General features: G+C 44.0%; 1 protein-coding gene across 9 annotated transcripts in view; it reads left to right on the plus strand.

Annotated features, from left to right (window-relative positions):
- Nucleotides 1-22,055, plus strand: part of MLLT10 (MLLT10 histone lysine methyltransferase DOT1L cofactor) — a 191,269-nt gene that overhangs the window by 59,516 nt on the left and 109,698 nt on the right. For 6 of the 9 annotated variants that reach the window (XM_053263412.1, XM_053263417.1, XM_053263415.1 and 3 more), the window contains one exon: nt 5,966-6,061. The exons of the other annotated variants lie outside the window; for them this stretch is intronic. In XM_053263412.1, the coding sequence (XP_053119387.1) occupies nt 5,966-6,061 (96 nt within the window). The remainder of the gene's footprint in view (nt 1-5,965; nt 6,062-22,055) is intronic. 9 annotated transcript variants of the gene reach the window in all.

A 22,055-nucleotide genomic window follows, 5' to 3' on the forward strand; every position in this document is an offset into this window, starting at 1 on the left:
GAGACACTGCTAGAGAAAGTTGAACTTCTCCAGTACAGTGGGCAAGCAGACATGGGTTTTTTATTCCTGGTACTTTCAAATCCCCAAGCGGGACGGGGGCATTCGCCCCACAATGGACCTGAGGTGGCTGAATCTATATGTCGATGTGAGAAAATTCTAGATGATTACATTGCAAGCTTTCTTGCCTCTTCTACACGGGGAGGAATGGGCTGCAGTGTTGGAACTAAAGGGCGCGTATTTTCACATCAGCATGAAAGAAAGTTACAGAAAGTATCTAAGGTTCACAGTGGGCGACATTTCCTAGTACCTTTTGGACTGGCAACAGCACCCAGAGTATTTACCAAATGCATGGCTGTGGCGGCGGCTCATTTACCCATACAGAGTGTGACAATTTATCTCTAACTAGACGACTGGCTTCTGACAGCAAAGACAAAAGAAGAGCTACTTTACCAGTTAGATTGTGTGACAGCTCTTCTGGAGAGGTTTGGCATCCAAATCAATTGGACGAAGTTGCATTTGGTACCTGACAAGACTACAATACATAGGTGCGGTTTTAGATATGGTGCAGCAAAGAGCCTTCCTGCCAGAAAACGGTTTTCTAAGGATACGGAGGTTGGTTCTGGCAATGCAGTTAAGCCCAGTACAAAGGGCTCAGACGATACAAGTATTAATGGGTCTGATTGCCTCTTGCACAGCCACAGCCTGCTGTGCCAAATTATGCATGAGGGAACTACAATGGTACTTGGTGGCATACCGCCTGAATGTGGACAGCCAAAACCTTCATCTATGCATTCCAGACTCAGTTCTGAGTTCACTGTTATGGTGGATAAAGGACAAGAACCTTTTGGAGGGAACACCATTCAAGGTACTGTTACCAGAGGTTCACATAATGACAGATGCCACTCTGATAGGGTGGGGAGCTCACATGTCAGACTTGGAGGATCAAGGGCTCTGGAACACTTCTCAAAGAGATTTGCATATAAATTTTCTGGAGCCTTTCAAGCACTAAAGTTTGAAAATATCTGCTGGGGAAAACAATCCAACTGCAGATGGACAATACAACTGCTATAGCATATGTGAACAAGCAAGGGGTATAGTGAAAAGAAAGCTGAAAGAGAAAATCAGGAGAGTAACTTCGCTCTAGAGTGCATGGAGTTTACTCAAAACCACAATACTAGAAGCCCAGTTAGATTGTATACCCCAAAGGAGGAAAGGTACCACAGTCCAGGAGGATGCCAGCATGTTGACCTCTTTGCTAAAATATATAACTTATCTGTGCAATCGGGCTCTGTACCAGAGGACTGGAAAGTAGCAAATGTAACACTGATTTTCAAAAAGGGACCCAGGGGCGATTCTGGAAATTTCAGGCCGGTTAGCTTAACGTCCGTTCCAGGCAAATTGATGGAAAGCATCCTCAAGGATAAAAATGTAAAGCACATAGAAGAACAGGCCCTACTGGGAGTGAACCAGCATGGCTTCCGCAAAGGTAAATCATGCCTCACCAACCTTTTGGAGTTCTTTGAGAGTGTCAACAAGTGTGTGGATCAAGGTGATCCAGTTGACATAGTATACCTGGACTTTCAAAAAGCCTTTGACAAAGTTCCTCATCAAAAACTCCTGAGGAAATCTAACGGTCATGGGATAAGGGGACAAGTACATGTGTGGATTGCTAACTGGTTGAAAGACAGGAAACAGAGGGTAGGTATAAATGGAGAGTTTTCACAATGGAGGGAAGTAAGAAGTGGGGTCCCCAGGGATTTTTTTAATTTATTCATAAATGATCTAGAAGCAGGGGTAAGCAGTGAGGTGGCCAAGTTTGCAGATGAGGCCAAAGTCTTTCGGGTAGTGAAATCCAAAACGGATTGTGAGGAGCTCCAAAAGGATCTTTCCCAACTGGGTGAGTGGGCGACAAAGTGGCAAATGCAGTTCAATGTTGGCAAGTGTAAGCTGATGCACATTGGGACGAAAACCCCCAACTTCAAGTAAATATTGATGGGATCTGAGCTGTGGGTGACTGACCAGGAGACGGATCTTGGGGTCATGGTGGACAGCTCGTTGAAAGTGTCAACTCAATGTGCAGCAACTGTAAAAGAGGCCAATTCTATGCTAGGGATCATTAGGAAGGGGATTGAAAATTAAAGTGCTAATATTATAATACCCTTATACAAAACTATGCTGTGGCCACACCTGGAGTACTGTGTACGATTCTGGTCACCACATCTAAAAAAGGATATTGTACAACTGGGAAAGGTGCAGAAGAGGGCAACCAAGATGATCAGGGGCCTCGAGCACCTTTCTTATGAGTCAAGGCTACAACACCTGGGGCTATTTAGTGTAGAAAAAAGATGACTGCAGGGAGACATAGCAATAGCACTAGCACTTAGCACTTACATTTATATACCGCTTTTTTATAGCCGGAGCTCTCTAAGCGGTTTACAATGATTTAGCATATTGCCCCCAACATTCTGGGTACTCATTTTACCGACCTCGGAAGGATGGAAGGCTGAGTCAACCTTGAGCCCCTGGTCAGGGTCGAACTTGTAACCTTCTGGTTACAGGGCGGCAGTTTTACCACTGCGCCACCAGGGGCTCTAGAAGATAGAGTCTATAGAGTGATAGAGTCTATAAAATCATGCATAGTGTGGTGAAAGTGGATAGAGAGAAATTCTTCTCCTTCTCACATGACACTCGAACCAGGGGTCATCCCATGAAATTGATTGCCAGGAAATCTAGGACGAACAAACGGAAGTACTTTTTCACACAACACATAATCAACTTGTGGAATTCTCTGCCATGAGATGTGGTGACAGCCAACAACCTGGATGGCTTTAAGAGGGGTTTACATAATTCATGGAGGGGAGGTCTATCATCGGCTACTAGTTGGAGGGCTATAGGCCACCTCCAGCCTCCAAGGCAGGATGCCTCTGAGTACCAGTTGCCAGGGAGTAACAGCAGGAGAGAGGGCATGCCCTCAGCTCCTGCCTGTGGCTTCCAGCGGCATCTGGTGGGCCACTGTGTGAAACAGGATGCTGGACTAGATGGGCCTTGGGCCTGATCCAGCAGGGATGTTCTTACACAAGGGGGCATGGTGTCCTGTTCCCTCTGCAATTTAAGCCAGCAGATATGGAACTGGTGCATACCATGGAAGTTACATCTTGTGGCAATACACATAAAGGGGATAAACAATACCCTGGGAGATGCCTTGAGCAGGTCTCAGATGTTCCTTCAACAACATGAGTAGGAGATAAACAAAAGCTGCCTAAAAGGCCTGTTTCAGTCCTGGGGACAACCCACAGTAGACCTTTTTGCAACAAAGGACAATGCCAAATGCAGTCAATACTGCTCAAGAGCGGGTCTAGGGCAGCGATCGAAGGGTGATTGCATCTAGTTCCAATGGACTCACAGCTTATTCTGTTTGTTCCTTCCATTTCCACTGCTCAACAGGGTGGTGGCAAAGATTTTACAAGACTACCCCTGCTGCATACTAATCAGCCCGTGGTGGTCAAGGCATTATTGGTTTCATCGAGTACTCAGACTATCAGCAGGGGTACATGTGCAGTTACAGAAAACAATGGATCTGCTCACCCAGAAGAAAGGACGTCTGCTACATCCAAACCTGCAAATGCTAAAGATAACTGCGTGGCGGATAAACTTTTAGACAACATTTTGCTAAACAATAGAAAGGTGTTCACGAGGAAAAGTTACAGTTCGAAATGGAAATAATTCAGAGTGTATGCTAAGACGCACAGCTTCAAGGCCAAGGATGCCTCCATAAGGGACATGTTATGTTACCTGACGACCTTAAAGGCAAGAGGCCTGGCAAATACCTCGATGAGGGTTCATTTGGCTACCATTTCCTCCTTCCTCCTTCCATGGAGGGTGTGATGGGATAACTGTGTTCAATCATCCCAACAGTAAGAGGCTCTGTGTGTGTGTGTGTGTGTGTGTGTGTGTGTGTGTGTGAACATGTACATACGTACAGAAGTGTGACCCCAGTCTCCCCTTTGCTACAAGTAGCCTTGCAAGAAGAAAATTCCAAGATCACTCCCTGATTTCTCCAAGATAGTGCTGAGAGAGACTCCTGTAACCTTGGAGAAGCCGCTGCCCAGTCTGGGTAGAGAATACTGAGCTAGATGGACCAATGGTCTGACTCAGTATAAGGCAGCTTCCAGTGTTCCTATGAATACTTTCATAGGGCTGTGTAATAAGAAAAGCACAGCATTTCTGTCTCTTGTTCTTAAGGAGGAAACTGTGGAAAAAGAGGGGCAGAATTTTTAAGTGGATGAGCTTCTAATGGCTTTCCCCATGACCTCTCAGTTCAGATGCATGAACAACTGATCCATAATGTTTAAAAATCCTTACTCTTGTCTGGAACATGCTGCCTTCAAACAATAAAATCCAAGTCTTGTAGAAAGTCCAAGAATAAATATTCAATTCAGCTAAGAAAAAATGATTGATAGATGCAGATTTGTCTTTGATATACAGGAAAACCTTGTTATCTGTGGGGGTTCCTTTCTGCATGGGGTGGAGGAAGGAGACGGATAGTAAAACCACGGATAAAAGGTCATTAGGAATTTTGGGGTTAGGTTCCTGAGGTTGTGGGGCAAAAAGGTGAAAATGGTGCAAAAGGGTCAGTGAAAACTGTGCAAAAGAGCTAGCGAAAATTGGGATGAAAGATAGACTTAAAGTGGGGAAAATTGGGCAGGGGGGAAGTGCCCTACCGTGCTCTGTGTGTTCCCAGCTGTCTAACAATGCCCCCCAAAGTTTTTTTTAAACATGGTTTTTCCATAAAAAACCACGTTTTTTCTCCTTTAAAAAAAGGGGGGGGGGAGAGAAAGAAATCACAAAATATCCCCTGTCCTCAAAATGGTGGGGCAGAAATGACCTTGGAGGTCATTTCCACCCATCCTCGACCCACAGGTGCGCGAGTCTTAACCCTTAAAATGCTCAATTTTTCTGCATACACCTAGATCGGGTGGTAATTACCCGACTGCGGATATGCGATCCGGGTCCGTGATTAACAAGGTTCTCTGTACATAAATCTTCCAACTTGAATTTTCTGGTTGTAGTTTAATGTATTTAATGCACAGAAGAAATGGATTTGTGTACACTTTTCTGCAGTACTATAAAGGAGCAAGTTAACCATGTGTCAGTGTTATGCTGAGGTGTGTTTATGCCACAGCTGTTAAAAGCATTTATTTGTTAATATAAATGCTATGCAAATAAATGCTGCACAGAGAATGAAAAAGATAAAAATCTAAAATTCAACCTTTGGATACATGTAAATGATTTGGCTTAGACTCTTTATATTACTGCTTATATTTTAAGGCATGATTACTAGATCTGCACTAAGATTTGACTCTGAATGATCTGCACAGCCCTGCTGGCACGATACAGTGGTGAGCATTCTCAACATACACTTCCATGCTTGACCCATATAATATTTCTATGTACTAATTCATTCACACACACACACACACACCCCATTTTAAAAAACAAAATTGGTTCTAAGTTGTTTTGTTAGCTGCCTTCGGTGTTCCAGTTTGCTTACTGAAGCACACTGCCACCAACAACACAGCAGATAAAACAGATTTCCAGAAGGCCAGGGGAGTAAAAAGAAACTCCTAACACTATAGACATGCTGGCACAAAACACAACATAGAATACAAATAATATTTCTGTGTACTAATTCTGACTGGCTTACATATGTAAGGCGAGCAAGCATTTTTAAAGTGATGTCATTTACAGTGTAATCATGCTTTTAAATATACAGTTCTACTTTACAAACAGTGGTAGTGTGGACAGATAGACTTTTCATATTCTTGTTTTTCTTGAATAGTTTTGCTTAGATTATGTGTGTTTTGTTTAGCTTTCAAATCAGCATATGATTTTTTGTTTTGACTGATAAGGCGGTAGTCAGTTTAGATGGCTTTTATCTTCATGAGTATATATTTTCTCTTTTTAGAAAAAGAGCATACGGGGATCTAATAGGTCATATGATCAAAGTTTAAGTGATTCTTCCTCTCACTCTCAGGATAAGCATCATGAGAAGGAGAAAAAAGTAAGTGGATCTGTTATATAACACATCTGCTTTATAGCATTAGCGCCTTCTAAATGTTTCATCAGTAATCATTAAATGTATGGGGATGTTTGGTTTCTGAAATGTGGAAACAGCTATATTAATACTATATGCATGATGATTCAGGGGTAGCAGGACATAGCGGAGGAACTCTCCTTTTTGTTTTTTACATTTCATTTTACCAGTCCTCTTCCTGTTCCAATGTGTGGGGAAAATGGGATTAGGGTAAGGTTCCTTGCATGCAGTTGATTTAATTCTAGTACTTGTCAAGAAAGAATTTTGTGAGTGTATGGTTTGGTTCAGATATCATATTAAACCATGGTTTAATTGTAGGTTAGTGTGATAATCATGAGCCTGGGCTTGAGTGTTTCCCTTCACTTTTGTGTGCAAGTGTTCAATTTCTGTTTGTGGTTTAGAACAATCCAGGATTTATTGTTGTGTTGGATTCAAATGGCAATCTTGGGTTGTTCTAAACCATGAACAGAAGTAAAACCTTTTTATTTCACTTTGTAGGGTAAGGGAGGGTGCACAAATCTGAAACTCATGATTGTTGCAGTAAACCATTATAAAACCATGTTTTAGTGTGATGTCTGAAATGGATCTATGAGTAGAATACTAGTTCCTAAGTATATGAGTTGCTGTCGCATCTTACTCTTTATTGCAATCTTCCATGTATCCATTTCACTTCTCTGTTGAAGAAAGCTAGCTAGAGGTAGTTTGTTGGCTCATCTTTTGGTGGTATTAGCAGTCTTTCTGTACTGTAGTTGCAGGGTGTCATGTCATTCATGTGGAAATTTGTAATATTTCAGTAAATTGTAAAAAAAACAAAATAAAAAAATCAATATACACTGATTGCATCCCTGTTGACTTATTCTTCTTATACTTTGATTTTAGATAGTTTAGGGAAGAAGGTTGATTCTGTGTTGGTAAGTGAATACTTGCAAATTTTTGGCTCATAATACCAAATTTACAATTGCTTAGAGTTATTTTGATTTCCATTGTGTAGAACTAAAACAGATCTGTGTAAAATAGCTCAATCTCCCATTGGAGGAAAGGACACTCTTGTCCAGATGCTTTAAACCTGTGTTCAATATTGTTTTGTTCTGTGAAATATCAATTTTTTTGGGAGAAGTGGACTTTGTTTTGTCAAACTTAGCCACATGGACTAGGACTCATAGGGATGTGTGCATCAAGGCTTTTCTGGCTCAGCTCCTTGCCAGTGTTGAGTGGAAAACCTTCCACAATGTGAAATTTTTGTATGTATATGTATGTGTGTGTGTGTGTATGTGTATATATATATGTGTGTGTGTGTGTATCAAGCTCAATACTGTTTAAATTTCGATTTCTGAACATGCACCGTTTGTTCAAAAGACTTGATAGAATGCTAACTGAACGGACCAGTTTCAAAGCTGAATCAGTCATAAGCACAACTGGGTAAAAAGTAGAAATGTGCATGAGCCGGTTCGGTGCCTCCTCTGGGAAACGCTGAACTGGCTTGGTGGGGTGGGGAGCAGCTCCCTTAAAAAGCAGGTAAGGAGCTCCTTACCTGCTTGTGCTCACTCTCCAAATGGCTGTGTGGGGCTGCAGCGTTGTTCCCGGGCAGCCTCCGCACAGCGTTGGCATACACTTGGCTCAGCGTGCTAATGACACTGCATGGAGGCTACAGGGAACAGTGCCGCAGCCCCATGTGGCCGTTTAGAGAGTGGGTGCCATTGCCAGAAGCAGGTAAGGAGCTTCTTGCCTGCTTTTTAAGGGAACTGCTCCCTGCCCTGCCACCTGCTGCCCCGAGCTGTTCATGCACATCCCTAGTGAAAAGGTGGAGTATAAGAAGTCTATAGAATAGTTGCAGGTTGATCCTCCCTTTAGTGAAAAAGAATGCAGCTCAAGCAGTTTAGACTGAGGTGAATCTGATTCAGAACTAAAACTAACAGTGTTTCTACATACAGTGAAATCGAAAGTGACTTCAGTAAACTCTGAAGTGGATTAGTGGACAAAAGTGGTATATTAGGCACAGCTATTTGAGCATGCCAATATTAGTGTCTTTTACATGGTTGCCCCGCACCCCCCACCGTAAACATTGCCAGGGAAGTGTTTCCTCGCCCCAAATCAAATCTTTCAGTTTGTAATAAAAGGGATCTAACTGGGCTGGCAGAGTGGCTCGAAGAGCTGTTAATCAGGAGAGGAGTTACCCCCTACAATAGAACCCTGAGGGGTGTATGTGTGTGGGAGGGAAGTGGTTGTTTTTGGCAGTGAGTCTTTGGAGGGGATTCTGGCAGCTATCTCTGAGGAAAGAAAGCCTTCAGGGAGGTGCCAGTTGTGTCTGAGAGGAGCCCTGGGGTCTGGTACAGTATTAGTAGTCCTTGGATGTAATCTCTACCGAGGGACACGGAAGTCACCCTACCAAGACCACTGTTAGTAAGATTGTAGTGTTTTGGTGCAGCGCATTCTGTATACACCTATGCTCTATGTTTTCCTTGTAGTTTCTCTGTAGCTCTCAGTAACTCACATTCCCTGTTCTAAAAACCTTGGTTTTTTTATTTGTTGATAATTCCTCTCAAGGTATCTTCCACCCCATTTGAATGGGTACTCCTTACCAGACCCCAGTTCCCTGAGTGAAAAAAAGGTGTGGTGGCAGCAAATCTACTAGTCAGGACTGTTCTAATTTTTGTGATTCTTCAATATATTTTAAAAAACCCACCGAGTACCCCGAGAAGGTGGACCACATCACGCAGTTCAGCTACATTTGGGTACTGGAAAAACTTCTGAGATGTTGGCTGACCCTTACTAATAGTATGGAGACATTTCATAAAAGTGCCTCCACAGCACTTAATAGTCCAGAGTGCCACTGCACAGGTGGGATTGCGATTTTTGCAAAACTCTCCATCCCCCAGAAAAGCTCTTTAACTCCCATAAACATTTCCCTGAGGGCTGCACCACATAATAGGTAATAGGTCATATGATAAAAGTTTATGGGTGTTAAACGAGCACTTCCAGAGGAAGGACAGACTGGAAAAAAATCTCCCCCCATACATGCAGCGAGACAGTGGCTAACATCATAGTCTCGCTCTATGTATGGGGGGATTCTTTTGATTCTAGTTATAGATGATAGTGCTACGTGCAGGAGATGGCTTTCTGGCTATGAGAGAATGCAGTTCTAAAAGAGCAATGCTGTACACACACATACCCCGCCCATGAAATATTGAGGCCTCCCTTGCAGGATATTTTTGGTTTTGCTAGAGCACATTTCTTTTTAGATGAATGCTGGTTTTTGCTGAAAAAGGACCTGAGTGGGTTCAACTTGAAGCACAAGGCAACCCAAAAGAACCCACCACCATCCAAAGGCAAGACTTGAGTTAATTGGCTTGAGGCTTTATAAGCCCAGGGAAGGGTAACCCCTCCCAGTTTTTCAAGTCCTGCCTTTTGCTCCAGAGCTCATCTTTTGCTTTAAGCCAAACCTTATCTTTATCTTATCACATATCTATTTTACCTCCTATCTCGTCCTTAGCTACAGTATTCATTCTCTTCTTTGCTTCTCCTGTTTCAAAACAAAATAAAACAAAACGTTTCTCTCCTGTTCTTTCCACCATCTTCCCTCTCCATTTCCCTCCTAAATGGAGAAATCGGCCAGACTGAGGCACATACTAGTGCCTAAAGGAAAGAAGAGAAATCCCCTCTTCCCACCATTGGGAATGAGCACTGTGACCCAAGTGCAAGCACCTGGCTCGCCACTGACCCTGTGGTCCACGCCATTGCTGCTTGATGTCGGAGGAGGCAGAGAGGAGCAAAAGGCCTCGACCTATGGAAGGTCCTTCAGGTGTGAAGAAACACTGGAGGAAAGCCCTGAAGGCCCTGGGAGTGCTCGCTTTGAATATAGTTCCCTTTACCCCACCAGCAGGGCCTGCAAACGTTGCGAAGGAGACCTCATGCCCAGTGGCTCCTCCCATCTGGCCTGCGCCTGCATCAGACACTGGAAAGAACCCCGCAGGCATTGGAGCACCCACTTTCCCACAGTTCCTTCCACTCCACCAGCAGGGCCTTCTGATGATGATGATTATTATTATTATTATTAATAACGAATATTTCTATACTGCTCTTCAACCAAAGTTCCCAAAGCGGTTTACATAGAAAAATAAACAAGACATAAATAAGATGGGTCCCTGTCCTTAAAGGGCTCAAAGTCTAAAAAGATAGTCTAAAATAAGGCAGATACCAGCAACAGCCACTGGAGGGATGCTGTGCTGGGGTTGGATAGGGCTAGTTGCTCTCCCCCTGCTAAACCTAAGAGAATTGCCACCTGAGAAGGTGTCTCTTTGCTCAGTTACCTCAATTCTGATGCACTGGTGGAGACGGTGTGCCCAACTGGCCTTCTAAACGCCCATGCTGACCTCAGATGCCTCATCCTACTGGGGAGGACCAACCCCCATTTAGGCCAGAGGGCCCTATTGAGCGCCAGAGGGCCCTATTGAGAGGGCCAGCAGCACTGCCAGTGGGGCAGGGCAAGGGTGCTTCAAGTGGTCCCCTTCTGCCTCAAACAGGACCTGCAGTACCTTCCAGCACCAATGGCCAGGGGAATGATGTACTACAACTGGGGCCTTCACAGCCAGTACAGCCTGCCCTTCCTAGGCCAGGACTGTCTGGAAGCCCACCAGGTCAGCCACAGCAGCCACCAAATCTGGTGCCCGTTAGACTTGGGCCTTCTGCCCCCCCCCCCCCCGCCGCCACTATCCCAGACTCCAGTCTGGCTTTACTTGTTGAAGTGCCACCTACCTGGCAGGCGTGATTTTAAAATGTGCTCGATAAGTCTCTGCAACAATGCAGATGCACAAGATCTGACAAAAAATGGGATAAAAACAGGGCCACCTCATGTTCCTCTTTTTCTTCCTCATCAGAACCTTCTCCTAAAAGTATAAGAAAAAACATAAGCATAAGACATCTGTAGAGACGAAAAGATCAAAAATATATAAAAAATACAGGAATTAGGTATTGGGGCTCCCCTTCCCATTTTTTGACTATTTCAGATTATGACTCTCCCAACTCCCACCCCGGGGGACCTGGCCTCTCCCCAGCTAACCAGGGACCCACTGACCATGTTGATAGCCCAGTGGAGGTCCCAGACAACCCTGACATGGATGATGGCCCAAGGGAAGAGAGTGAGTGGTCTGATGATCTGAACCTAGTGTCCTCAGCTCATTCAAAAAGGCTATTTATGCCTGAGGACTTTTAACACCTTTTCTATAAGGCTGCAAACACCCTAGCCCTACAATCACCACCACAGGTTGACCAACCTACTCCCTCCAGGGAGACTTTGGTCTCCCAAAGCCATTTCCGGACACCTTTGCAGAAACTGTTCACCAAAAATGGCAAGCACCAGCAGCACACAGGAAACCCATGCAGCTGATTAACAAGTTGTATGGCCTTAATCAACAGCTGAGATATTTCAGCCCTGCCCCCCGCAATGCCCCTGTGGCAGCTTTACTGTCAGGAGCCATTCTGCTACGTGATGGAGATGACTCACTCAGTGCTCAAAATGAAGGGGGAAAAAGATAGAATCCCACCTAAAAAAAGGAGCATGAGGCCTCCTCTCTGCCTATCAGGTCATCATCGGCAGCATCCATTATGGCAAGGGCTTCACTGCTCTGGGCTGACAAATTACTACAGTATCCATCAGCAGACATAGTTAGGCAACGCCAAACGCTGTTAAAAATCCAAAAAGCACAGGCATTTGTAGCCGATGCCATGCTGGACTTAATTAGATTCACTTCGCTCTCAACAGCTTCAGTGGTAGTGGCCAGGTGTAGCACTGGCAGGTAGATCTGGCTTCTCATAACAGTCTCACTGCTGTGCCCTACACTTTCACGAAACTGTTAGGGGATGAAGCCCTCTAGGAGGTGCTCATGTAGACTAAAGACAAAAAGAGGGCGCTCCCTTCAGCTCTCAACCTAAATCCCTTGACTTACCCGGGTTGGGCATGGGAGTTCACCTAGCCCACTTCTTCCACACCTGGGAGTCCAGTACATCCGAAAGTGTGGTTTCTGAGTACAACAGAACACGGGTACAAAATAGAACTGAGTGAAGTCCCCAACAATTGCTTCCTTCCTACACCCCGTTGAAGTCACCTACCAAGCATGGAAACCTCCTCAGAGCTGGTTTCCATAGCAGCAATAGAATGGGTATTTACTTCTTTGGATGACCTCATCAAATCATAATTCTTGGAGGTGGGTTGCCAGGATGTGCAGAGGATGCTACACACTGTCCGAGCATGGCTTCCTTGTGAGGAAGGAGTAATCCAATAAAGAGTCATCTCACACAATCAACAAGTATCCATCACCTGGGGGTGATCATAGACATCACTAGGGACTGTCTCTTACAACCATCAGAGTGCATCAATAAGCTCACCTCTCTGATACATCAAATTTCAGCTTCAAAGAAGGTGCAGGTCATGCTACTGGTCAAACTGCTGGGACTCATTTTAGCCTCCATGGATACAGTACCTTGGGCTCATTTCCACCTCTGGGCATTACAATGGTTCCTCTTGCCATTTCAGACTTAATTGCCCAACATCTCATGACAAAAGTGGAACTGCTGTCCCAAGTACTATGTTCCCTGATTTTGTGGACTCAGCCCTCCAATCTGGAGCGGGGCAAGATGTTCCTGGATCCCCCAAAGATAATCATGACAACAGATGCTTGCCTGCTCAGTTGGGGGGGTGCCCTGCCTCTACCACAATGCTCAAGTAAAATGGAGTCCACCAGTGTGGAGGCACAGCATCAGTTGGTTGGAACTCAGGGCCATCCGGCTAGCATTCAGAGACTTCTAGCTACTTATCCAACACCAGCATGTACTTGTCCACATGGACAATGTGGCGGCAAAAGCACACATAAACCACCAAAGGGGCACCAGGTCAAAACCCCTACACCTGGAGGTGATCCTTTTGCTTCCCTGGGCAGAGTTTCAGCTGGCATCACTGATTGTACACCACTGGCGGAATTGAATCTCAGCCCTGTGGTGTTCCACCTCTTGACTCAAGGCCTGGCCATCCCTGAGTGGATCTCTTTGCCTCTCCGGCCAACGTGAAACTTGAGTTCTTCATTGCAAAGCAGTTACATGGAAGTCTTCATCAACTTTGACCAGACATTATAAGCTCTATCTGCATTACACCTCCCCGGCAGCATTTGGCAGATGAGTACTCCAACAAGCTCTTCCACCTCAGTAGATGCGGACACTCCCACCCGGAGTTACTAGCTTTGTCATGTCCCATGTGAGATGTCCTCCTCAAGCAGCAGAGAAAGGACCATTGGTCACTCACTGTGAATGCTTCTTCTTGCTGCTGGATTGGAGGATGTCTCGACCCACCTGTCCAGGTATCTGCTTCTGTTGGTTCTGAATTCTTTTTCTGTTATTCCTTTTTCCCCCCATCTCTCTCTGGATACACACTTGGCTGATCAGAACTAGGAGGGGTTACCCTTCCCGGGGCTTACAGTTAATTGGCTCAAGCCAATTAACTCAAGCCTTGCCTCTGGAGCACATGGGAAGGATAACCCACGTGAAATGTTCTCCAATCCAGCAGCAAGAAGGAGCCTTCATGGTGAGTGACCAATGCTCCTATTTCTGAACAGCAGCTACATTGGAATGTACTTGTGCTTTTGTCATTGCAAGCTATTGATAAAGTGTTAATGAATATGAAAAAGTCTTTGGAACCATTGGAACTTTTGCTTCAGAGAGTTACTACAAGACAAGGTTGATATTCAGTGGCACATTTCGCTGTTGTTTTACTAAGATTAACATAGCATGGAATTGAGAATGTTGTCAGAGCTTACTTGTCTGTATGGGTAGATTCTAAACATATTTGAACAATAAAAGTGCAACTAAGTGCAAAGCCAATTGATTCGTCCTTGACCAGGAGCAATGGTAAATACATTTATTTACTTCATTTTGTTTCAATTTATAATTTGTCAACATCTTTTGATTGATGAATTTTCATTTTGAAAATGTAAGTCTATTCTTCCATAATTTAAAAAGGTAAAGGCCCAACTCAGATATTACATGGACCAAGATTGAATCCTGGTTTTATGCAACATCCCCTAGCCTCGGGCTCTTACATCTGCCCTTTTGTGCATGAGAAGAGGAAGGATTCTACTTCCACTCTTGGTTTAGAACAAACCAGGTTCTGTTGTGCCATCCCAACAGGATGACTCTAACTTATTCTAGTCAGAGTTTAAAAAAACAACAACCCATCACACAAAACAAACAAACTAGACTCTGAAACTGGGATGCCAGCTTTAGTGAATATGATACAAATCTAAAATGTATTAACTCCTAAATTCCAACAGTCGACAGTAGGTTCAATTTACAGATGCTATTCACCTCTGCAGGGGTGAAGGGCCTATTAGAGCCAGCGTGGTGTAGTGGTTAGAGTGCTGGACTAGGACTGGGGAGACCCGAGTTCAAATTCCCATTCAGCCATGATACTATCTGGGTGACTCTGGGTCAGTCACTTCTCTCTCCGCCTAACCTACTTCACAGGGCTGTTGTGAGGAGCTCAAGTATGTAGTATACTGCTCTGGGCTCCTTGGAGGAAGAGCAGGATATAAATGTAATAATAATAATAATAACAATAATAACAACAAAGGCATGACAACGTAGCAGGGATGATACACTGGAACATCTGCAAAAAATACAAGCTACCTGTAGCCAAAAATTGGTGGGACCATAAAATGGAAAAAGTGGTGGAAAATGAAGATGCAAAAATATTATGGGACTTCCGACTACAAACAGACAAACATTTGCTACACAATACACCAGATATAACTGTAGTCGAGAAGAAAGAAAAACAAGTTAAAAAAATTGACATAGCAATACCAGGGGATAGCAGAATAGAAAAAAAAGAAATAGAAAAAATCACCAAATACAAAGATCTACAAATTGAAATTGAAAGGCTGTGGCAGAAAAAGAGCAAAATAATCCCAGTGGTAATTGGCACCCTAGGTGCAATTCCAAAAGACCTTGAAGAGCAACTCAGCAGCATAGGGGCCACAGAAATCACCATCAGCCAATTCCAAAAGCACCTTTACTGGGAACAGCCTATATTCTGCGATGATATCAATAATAATAATAGCAACAACATTGATAATAAAATTCAGCCATCCCAGGTCCTTGGGAAGGACTTGATGTCTGGATAAAACAAACCAGTCAATAACACCTGTCTGACTGTGTAAACAAGAAATAATATTAGGATGGACTGCCCGAAGAGGCATTTGGATCCAAGAGGATTCCAAGAAACATTGGAGGGTTTTAATGTTGGCTCTGCAGGTGATCTTGTTGACACCCTGGTGGAAAATTTGAATAATGAGCTTACTAGGGTGATAGACTCAATCGCTCCTAAGTGTCCTCTCCGACCTGTTTCTAAATTAGCTCCATGGTATATTGAAGAACTACAGGAGCTGAAGTGGCTAGGTAGAAGGTGATGGCCTCTCCATTTCAAACTAGATTTTGGGCTGGTTATGAGATGGAGACTGCCTTGGTCGGCTTGATGGATGATCTCTCAAGGGGAATTGACAGAGGGAGTGTGATTCTGTTGGTACTTTTGGATCTCTCAGCAGCTTTCGATACCATCAACCATGGTATCCTTCTGGATTTCTTGAGGGGACTGGGCATAGGGGAGACTGCTTTGCAGTGGTTCTGCTCATATCCCTCGGGCAGATTTCAGATGGTGTCACTTGGAGACTGTTGCTCTACGAAGTGAGAGCTTTCGTATGGTGACCCTCAGGGCTCCATCTTGTCTCCAAAGCTTTTTAACATCTACATGAAACTGCTGGGAGAGATCATTAGGGGATTTGGTGCGTTATCAGTATGCGGATGACACCCAAATCTATTTCTCCATGTCAGCTTCATCAGGCAATGGCATAACTTCCCTAAATGCCTGCCTCGAGGCAGTAATGGGCTGGATGAGGGATAACAAACTGAGACTGAATCTAAACAAGATGGAGGTGCTTATTCTAGGAAGCCGCAGTTCGGGAAATGAGATATATCTGCCAGTTCTGGATGGGGGTTACACTCCCCCAGAGGTCCTTGAGACAGTGGTGCACATGCTGGTAATCTCCAGGCTTGACTACTGCAATACACTCTACACGGGGCTGCCTTTTTACATAGTCAGAAGCTGCAATTGGTGCAGAATGCTGCTGCCAGATTGGTCTCCAGGATGTTCTAAAGAGACCATATTACTCCAGTTTTTAAAAAACTACATTGGCTACCAACTGGTTTCTGGGCAAAATACAAAGTGTGGGTTATTACCTATAAAGCTTGGGCCCAGGGTATTTAAGGGAACACTTTCTTTGCTATGAACCCCGCCACCTATTAAGATCTTCCAGGGAGGTTTGTCTGAGGGTGCCAGTGGCTTGTCTAATGGCGACTTAAAGGTGAGCCTTAATTGCCCCAGAGCTTACTTCCTGCTGAGATTAGAACTGCTCCATCCCTGTTGGCTTTTAGGAAACAACTAAAGATGCATCTCTTCAGCCAAGCTTTTTAGCTGTTTGGTAATTTTAATGTGTATTTTAATTTGATTTTTATGTTTTTAATGTTTTAATTGATGAAATTTCTTAGTTTTATTGCTGTAAACTGCCTAGAGACTTTGGTAGTAGGCGGTATACAAATATGGCAAATAAATGAATGGATGAATGAATTAAAGCTGCAGATAACATACATTCACACTTTAAATAAAATGAATTTGTCAACTGGCCAGATTTAAAAGCCTTAACCAAGCTAAATGATAGTCTGTAGTTCTGCAGGAGCTCATAAATGCATCTTCCAGCATGATATTGAAAACTGTCTTGTGTTATAGCAATCTGAAGACCACAAAAATGGCTAAATGTAATCTTTCCCAACAACAAAAATGTGTGTTTGGAATTTTCCCCATGCCTACAAATGCCAAACGTAATGGATGATTTCTGGAATCATCAGAGAACTTATTTATTTGCCATTGGAACCACAAACCTCTGTACACTGTTCCCCCACTCGCAATTTTGTTTTGACAAAAGAAGCCCAAAGCAGCAGATTTTCTAGTGGCATTACACTGACAAATTACTGCTTCACATTGGATTTAAGCAAGTTTTAAGCAGACCTAAAAATATTGAAATGCCATTTCTAAATTTCAAGAGAACTCTTAAAATGCTGTGGCTCTAATAAGACTTGCAATATTTTGTGGGCTCTGTTATTTGAAATAGATCTTTCTTATGGCCTCAGAAAGAAAACCTTGAAAAAACACAAAATAAATTGTATTTGCTTAGTTACTTGACTCTTATTTCCCCTATCTTCAAATTGCCATATACAAGACTACTCTGCCTGCTAGCCGCACAGATGGGAATAAACAAGGAGAGACCAGCATGTGGTGGGATGCATACTTCTTTTATTTGAACACAAATATGCTATACACTGTAAATGGAAACAAAATATAATCTTACTGCTACTGTCGCTGTCTTCTTCTTTTAAGTTTGATAATAATAATCCATTGCAGGTTTTTCCAGACCAAAGATGATGGTTAAAATTTCTGCTTAGTTAATTGGCATTAAATTCTACTGGGTTGGAAAGGAAATTGGAAGCAAGCAAACAGGATTGCATTGGTGTAGTAAGGTGGCCTTTTGAGGGTTTATGGGACCCTTTCAGGCAGTAAAACACACAGTTTGCCCTCAAGACTTAAGCAACCTGTAAGTAGGGGTGTGCATGGAACCGCAGAGCTGCGGTCCGGCACTGTGGGGTGGGTTCCTTTAAGGGCGGGGGAGGGTTTACTTACCCCTCCCGCTGCTTTCCCTCCTCCAGCGCGCGTATTCCTTGTAGTAATTGGGGCGGCAGAATACCTCCCTGCCGCCCCTTCTCCCTCTTTAGTGCAAAAGGCTGGACGGAGCCTTTTGCGCACGCGCACGTCACGCGCAGCTTCGTGTCTCCCCGACTGACTCATTGACCTCTTTCCCCATCAGTTCCTAAAAGCCCCATCCAGCCTCCTTCATCCCAAAACGGAGAAAGAAACCAGATTCTGATTGTATTCAGTGCATCCATTTTCAGAGGAGACGCTTTCTTGGGATCTCTTGTCAGGATCTTTGAGGGCTTCGCAGAGCGGGGCGAACAAGCCCCTTCTTGGGGGTGTCGCAGCAGACACACATACCCCACGATCGCTCAGTTGCCCAAAATGACAACAATCAACTCAATTCTATTTAGGAAATGTATATGCTGCTCTTTCAAAGAGAGAAAGAATCTCAGGGAGGCTAGAAATATCGAATCTAGCTAAACTGATACCAGTATTTATTTTACAACATCTAAAACCTCTAATACAGTGATAAAATTAAACAAAACAGAAAACAAAACACCATCCTTGGTAGACGAAATCACACACTACTTCTTGCAGCCTTCCCAGCCTGGAGGAATTAGGAGATCACATGTGATTGCCCCACTTCTGCCGCCACCTTGCCTTTGTTCTCCGCCTGGCCCCTCCACGCTCCCCTCCCTTGCATCGCCTCCCTCTTGGCCCCCACTCGGGGCTCTTCGGCCACCCACCCGCCCTTTGCACTCATCCGTCTCAGAAGGAAGAAGAGAAGCTGACAGAGGAGGGGCCGGTAAGGTCGCCCCAAAGGGGCCCCTCTAGCAATCTCGCCTCTCTCAGTTTAACCCTTAGACGGACCTTTCGCTGCCAGAAAAAAGGACTCCTTCAAAGAGAGCGCCAGGAGAGGCGGAAAGAAAGGCCATTTATTTACAAGGAAAAACTCCTCACATTGAGTGTGCACATTGAAGAAGGCTGGCAGTGTACGCTGCGCACTCTCGTTCTGGCAGCAGGACGCGTCTGCAGGCATCCAGAGGGTCGGGGAGACGCGAAGCTCGCGCGCGGCGTGTGCAAAAGGCTCCGTCCAGCCTTTTGCACTAAAGAGGGAGAAGGGGCGGCAGGGAGGTATCCTGCTGCCCCAATTACTACAAGGAATACCACGCTGGAGGGGGGAAAGCGGCGGGAGGGGTAAGTAAACCCTCCCCTGCCCTTAAAGGAACCCACCCCACCCGAACCGAACCGGCCAGGTCCGGACCGGTCTGGACAGTCTGGACGCCTTTAGAATGGCCTCCGGACCGGTCCGGACCCATCCCTACCTGTAGGATTATAGGATACTGTATTCTGGAAAGATATATAGACTGAATTTGATAGCAGCCTTCATTAAAGGACAAACTATAGAACAGCACTTTGTCCTTTTTGATTATGAGCCATGTGTCTTTTCCTATTGGGAACATGAGGCATCTGGAACTTACTTTGTATAAGGTGAAGATAAAATAAAATCCTCAGATTAGATCTTTTACTATGTTTTGCTATGACAGTGATCCTGCAAAAGTCTCTTTCTGTATGCTACAGTGTTTTTCTCAGCTGATAATGCATTTGTTATCATTTATGAAAATATGAAGCTACCTTATACGGAGTATAAGCAGTATTGCTCAGCATTTTCTGCAGTGAATGTCAGTGGTTCTCTGGGGTTTGACAGAGGCCTTTTTTGCTCTACTTGGAGATTTCTGAGATTGAACCTGGGACTTCATGCACACAAAGCATTTGCTCTACTTCTGAGCTACAGTTCCTGTCCTATACTGGCTGGACTGTGACTGTTTGGAGGTTTTATTATGTTTGTTCATTGCACTCAGGCTTATATCTGGCTAAACTTAGTGATGTTTACTTTGACTGTGTAGTATGCATTCTTCGCTTTATGTACGTCTAATGTATATTTTTAGCCTACTTTCCAGTGGGCTTATGAGATCACTCGGCATTCCGTGTGTGTGTTCCCTCTATTAACTTCGCAATACCTGGACCAATATGAACCAAATTAAGCACAGTTGTAGGGACAGATAGAGACACCTCAATGACATAGTTTTTGATGATGTCCTCCACCCGAATTCAAGATGGCAGACATGTAAACATTTGAGGCGCAAGTGGGCTACCTTGTGGACCTTCTTGATTTGAACCAAATTTGGTACAGTTTTAACGAGTGACACATAGGACACCTCAGTGGTGTAGTTTTTAATGATATCATCCACCCCAATCCAAGATGGCAGAAACATGAACATTTGAGGTACAAAAGGCTAACTTGTGGACCGCCTGACCAATTTGAACTAAGTTTGGTACAGTTGTAGTGAGTGACACACAGGAACACCTCAACGGTATGGTTTGTGATGATGTCATCCTCCCCAATTCAAGATGGCAGACATGTGGACATTTGAGGCACTATTGGGCTAACTCAGTGGTTCCCAAACTGGGAGCCTACAGATGTTGCTGAACTACAGCTCCCATCATCTCCAGCCACAATAAATTGTTTGGAAACCACAGGGCTAACTTGTGAACCGCTTAACCAATTTGAACCAAATTTGCTACAGGTATAGGGACGCATAGGGATGGCTCAAGGGCATATTTTGTAATGATATCATCCACTCTGATTCAAGATGGTGGACATGTGTACATCTGAGGTGCAAGTGGGAACCGATTTGAACCAAATTTGGTACGGTTGTAGGGACACATAGGGACACCTCAAACACATAGTTTGTGATGATGTCATCCACCCCAAATGGCAAATGCATGAATGTTTGAGGCACAAGTGGGCTAACTTATGGGCTGCCTAACCAATTTGGACCAAATTTAGCACAGATGTAGGGACAGTGAAAGGAAAGTAGGCAGATTAGTTATTACTAGAACAACTGGTTAGAACTATGTTCAAAGTAAAATGTGCTAAAAGAGTGATTCTTCCCTCCCTTCTACAAACACATGGTTGAGGTTATTTCAGCTGGTGTTAGGAATGATAATGTGGAATCAGGAGCCATTCCAAAATAATCTGTAATCAAAATTAAAGATCTTGTGTGTATGTGCTCAGAATTTGACTTTGTAGAATGTGTGGGTCAGTACACCCTACTACTTGCTTCTTGTTTGGGGTATACAGTATTTCAGTAGTCACATCTCTGTAGAGCAGCCTTGCAACCAATTGGCGAATGTGTGGTAGCCAGAGGCTCTCCTCATCTTCCCTCTGCTTCCTACCTTCATTGCTATGTTCTCCCCCCACCCCGCATTAAAGGGAAACAGTAGGAATAGTAACTTTGGTATTTAACTTATCCCTAAGTGCGAAGAAAATTGCAAGAAAAAATGACTTGCTGCTGCTTCCCATTGGACACAAGAACTAAAATGTGTAGCTGTACTGATTACCATACTAGGGGTGTGTAGCCCTCCTTTTTTGTTTTATTTTCTGTTTTGTTTTTTGGATGCCGTCAAGATGGGAGTATAAAAAGGCACACTGTGCTCAGCCTAGTAGCAGCCTGTCTTCCTTCTCTGTCTTAAGTTGTTTGTGTAGGGATTAATGTTAGTGTCCTATGGCTGAGCTGTGTTAGGGAATGCTATACCTAGCTCTGTCAGGAGGTTCTGGTGTTTGCAATTCAGGGGCTTCACCTGGATGAAGTTGCTACTTACTTCAGATGAGTGGCAAACTACAAGGCTGCCAGAGGATGGAAGGCATCACCTACAAATTATATCATACCCATCTTGATTGGTAAACAGCAGCTGGAACTATTGTTAACTGTAGCTTCTCTGAGGGGGGGATAGTACCGCATGTTGTGTAGGGAGAGCTGGAGACTGCTAATTGATAAGCCCCCGTTGATTGTTTGGTTTACCCTTGGCATTCTGGTTCCATTCCATAGCTTTGTTACTATGGCAAGTGCATTTTACTGCAACTGTCTGGTCAGAAGGTCATGACTTTTCTGCTTCAGATTATAATCCAGGGAGGTTTATTCTTTTTTTTTTGGTAATTTTGAACTTGCATCACTGTAATCTACATATGATGAGGTAGTTATGAAAACTTAAGCAACAAAAATATGCTAGTTGAAGATACTATAGGATTCTTGTTTTTTATACAACAAAATAACATGGCTTATGTTTCTAGAAGATTTTGAGCCTAGACTGCGGCCTGATTCAGAAATCATTTTT

This window comes from Hemicordylus capensis, chromosome 6, assembly GCF_027244095.1.
Source record: "Hemicordylus capensis ecotype Gifberg chromosome 6, rHemCap1.1.pri, whole genome shotgun sequence".
In the NCBI taxonomy this organism is placed as follows: Eukaryota; Metazoa; Chordata; class Lepidosauria; order Squamata; family Cordylidae; genus Hemicordylus; species Hemicordylus capensis.